Consider the following 1,531-nt stretch of genomic DNA (forward strand, 5'->3'; position numbering starts at 1 on the left):
ACAAGATCTTCTGGAAGCACTACGTCAACCACTTCAGCAACGTGCTGACCGTCGAGGGCGAGGCCCGAAACGCCTTCAAGGACATCATCCTGCAGCTCGCCAACCGGCATCAGGGCCTGATGCACTCGATCCTCGCCGCCAGCAGCAAGCACATCGACTGGGACACGCCCTACGGCCTCAAGATCCTGCAGAGCAACCCATCCACGAGCAAGGAGGCGCTGCAGCAGCGCTCCGAGTACCACCACGACGAGGGCATGAAGCGCATGTACGCCGAGATGAACCAGGAGATGGACAAGAGCGACCCCGAGTACAAGACGGTCCTCGCCGCGCGGTACGGCCAGATGATGTGCCTCCTGCTGCAGACGCGCGCGGAGGGCAACCCGCGCGGTGACCACCGGGTCCATCTGCAGGCGTACAAGCACCTGGTGCAGCACTCGCCGCCCGAGGACTCCAGCTTCCTCACCTTCATCACCGAGTTCTTCCAGTACCACATCTACGCCGACGACCTCTTCTGGTTCCCCGAGAAGCGGACGGAGCGCCTCGCGTCCGAGGACTGGGAGCCGTCGGCGCCCATCCACCCCCCTCGCCTGCTGGGCGTCGCCGACGGCCTGTTCCGCCACCTGTCCGAGATCACCAGCATCCGCAACGCCATCCGCGTCAACATGGCCGGCGCCGTCGACCCCCTGGTGGACTACACCAGCCTCTACAAGGCCGCCGAGATCGACGCCGCCATCCGCGAGTGGACGCCGCGCTGGCCCTCGGGCGACAGCCGCGACCGCGTCGGCCTGCTCTACAAGCAGATGCTCTGGGTCTACCTGTTCCGCACCATCTACCCGCCCTCGGCCCTGCCCGGCCGCCGCAGCACCATTGGCTCGCTACCCACGGCCATGTTCTCCTCGATGCCGACGAACCCTCACCCTCGCCGAGCCTCGATGGCCGCCGCCATTGGCACCACGGCCGGCTCTCCGCTCATGGGGGCGCGCAACCCCTTTTCCCGGTCCAAGACGACGCACAGCTGCCCGTCCACGCGCCAACCCTCGAGGACTAACTCCATGCACGAAGGCGACCTACAACAACAACAACAACACACAGACACCGCTTCCGCCTCTGCCTCTGCCTCCGAATCACAAACACAACGACCTTCATCTCCACCACCCGCCCGTCGACCTGCCCAAGACGACAAGCGCATCACCCTCGCCGTCGACGAATCGCTGAGCCTCCTCGAGTCTTTCAAGCCCTCCGACCCCTCGCAGACGCTCCTCCTGATCCCGTGTCTGGTCATCGGCACGGCGTGCTTCGAGCCCGACCAGCGGTACCGCATCCGCGCGGCCGTCCGGGCCGTGCGAGGATACACCGGCCTCAAGAACTGCGACCGGGTCCTGGAGCTGCTCGAGGAGGTGTGGGCGCTCATGGAGCAGGGCGACTGGGTGGCGGTCTGGGACTGGCAAAGAGTCGCGAGACGCATGGGCCTCGATTTCCCGTGCACATGAGCATGCTGAGATTTGCCTTTTATGTCTCCTCTTTTCTTCTC

At 65.1% G+C, this 1,531-nt stretch overlaps 1 protein-coding gene across 1 annotated transcript; it reads left to right on the top strand.

Annotated features, from left to right (window-relative positions):
* Positions 1 to 1,490, top strand: BBK36DRAFT_1190699 (hypothetical protein; the record flags this gene model as incomplete). The annotated part of the gene is made up of 1 exon (XM_024896679.1): positions 1 to 1,490. A coding segment is annotated over one exon (1,490 nt), but the record flags the coding sequence as incomplete, so codon positions are not given.
* Between the last annotated feature and the right edge of the window lie 41 nt (positions 1,491 to 1,531).

Source organism: Trichoderma citrinoviride (genome assembly GCF_003025115.1).
Source record: "Trichoderma citrinoviride strain TUCIM 6016 unplaced genomic scaffold BBK36scaffold_297, whole genome shotgun sequence".
Lineage (NCBI taxonomy): Eukaryota > Fungi > Ascomycota > Sordariomycetes > Hypocreales > Hypocreaceae > Trichoderma > Trichoderma citrinoviride.